We start from the raw sequence: 1,137 nt of genomic DNA, 5'->3' as shown, positions 1-1,137 counted from the left end.
AAGGAATCATGTATAGGTTTCTACCATCTTCAAGTTTGCACTCTCTAAAGAAATCATTAATCAAATCTTGAATATACGGTTCAAATCTGTTTGAAGATGGATCTTTGTTGTTGATCAATACATATTTAAGTTTAGTAAGCAAAAGACATTGGGCGTCAGTAAAATCAGGATATTCGGAAGGCTTGAAGGTCAGGACCTTGTCATAATCAAAATCTGGAAGTTCCATATGTTGAAGGTAATCCGGCAAATCAATACTGATTGGTCCAAATATCTTTTCATATGACGCCACTTCAACAATTTTTATCTTCAAGGCTTCTTCTTCATATTTACCAAATGATGAGGTTTGATTCTTAAATCGATCGACTTCATAAGACGACGTACTTTCTGTTGATGCCTTTCGTTTCATTTCAACAATCATTGTATCATGATTTTAAAAATCAATTTAGCATTCAAGTGGAACTTTTGATATTTGAAATAATAACCTGAAAATAATTCTCATCATAATCATCTAATTTGCAGCAGCCAACGTCTATTTAAAAATGAATAACGATATTTCATAAAGGTATATTCAAGAGTTATTTTATAATGTATGTCGCGCAAGTTCTCGTATTCACAGGTCTTTTAGCATCTGTCAACGCTTATTCGTTGTTGCTCTGCACTGGAGAAGACTTCATTGGGACCTGTAAAACCTATTCAGGAACAACAACTAAAGACGGAAACTGTGTTGACTGGAGCTCGACATCTTTGAATGACAAGGTTGAATCGTTTTATTATCAAGACTCTAGCTGTGCATCTATACAATTTTTCCAAGATAAACAATGCTCAGGCACATCGTTGGGTATATCAACAGGTCCATGGCAAAAGATAGTGACCAGCACCGCAGGCAAAACAATGTCAAGTGCATGGATTGATAATTTGGGTTGTTATTCACCATAATCAGTCACTGACCTAATTATGAATAAGAAATAACAAATATTTAATTTAGTCACTCATTCTTTACGAATATATTTTTTAAAATAGCTTAGCTTTCACCAGCTGCGCTGGGGTTTTTATGAGCGAATTCAAGGAATTGGCTGACCAATGTAGTCACGTGACCATATTTAATTTGCTCACTGAAACTCGAAAACATCAATCGGC

General features: G+C 34.8%; 2 protein-coding genes across 2 annotated transcripts; one reads left to right on the top strand and one right to left on the bottom strand.

Moving 5' to 3' along the window:
* Positions 1-29: 29 nt before the first annotated feature.
* On the bottom strand, positions 30-418 carry K450DRAFT_276119 (uncharacterized protein; the record flags this gene model as incomplete). Its single annotated transcript, XM_051593218.1, has 2 exons — positions 30-44; positions 122-418. The coding sequence occupies 2 exons, from the start codon at positions 416-418 to the stop codon at positions 30-32; spliced, it is 312 nt and encodes a 103-aa protein (XP_051439891.1).
* Positions 419-571: 153 nt separating this feature from the next.
* Positions 572-1,137, top strand: K450DRAFT_264180 (uncharacterized protein). The gene has a single exon (XM_051592767.1). The coding sequence runs from the start codon at positions 586-588 to the stop codon at positions 934-936; it is 351 nt and encodes a 116-aa protein (XP_051439890.1). The 5' UTR covers positions 572-585; the 3' UTR covers positions 937-1,137.

This window comes from Umbelopsis ramanniana (genome assembly GCF_025399195.1).
Source record: "Umbelopsis ramanniana AG unplaced genomic scaffold K450scaffold_187, whole genome shotgun sequence".
Classification (NCBI taxonomy): Eukaryota; Fungi; Mucoromycota; class Umbelopsidomycetes; order Umbelopsidales; family Umbelopsidaceae; genus Umbelopsis; species Umbelopsis ramanniana.
The sequence above is the reverse complement of the archived record's forward strand: the minus strand, read 5'-3'. Positions and strand labels throughout refer to the sequence as shown.

Excerpts from the sequence above, each read along its gene's own strand:
- K450DRAFT_264180 (XM_051592767.1), top strand. The coding sequence starts at position 586 with ATGTATGTCGCGCAAGTTCTCGTATTCACAGGTCTTTTAGCATCTGTC.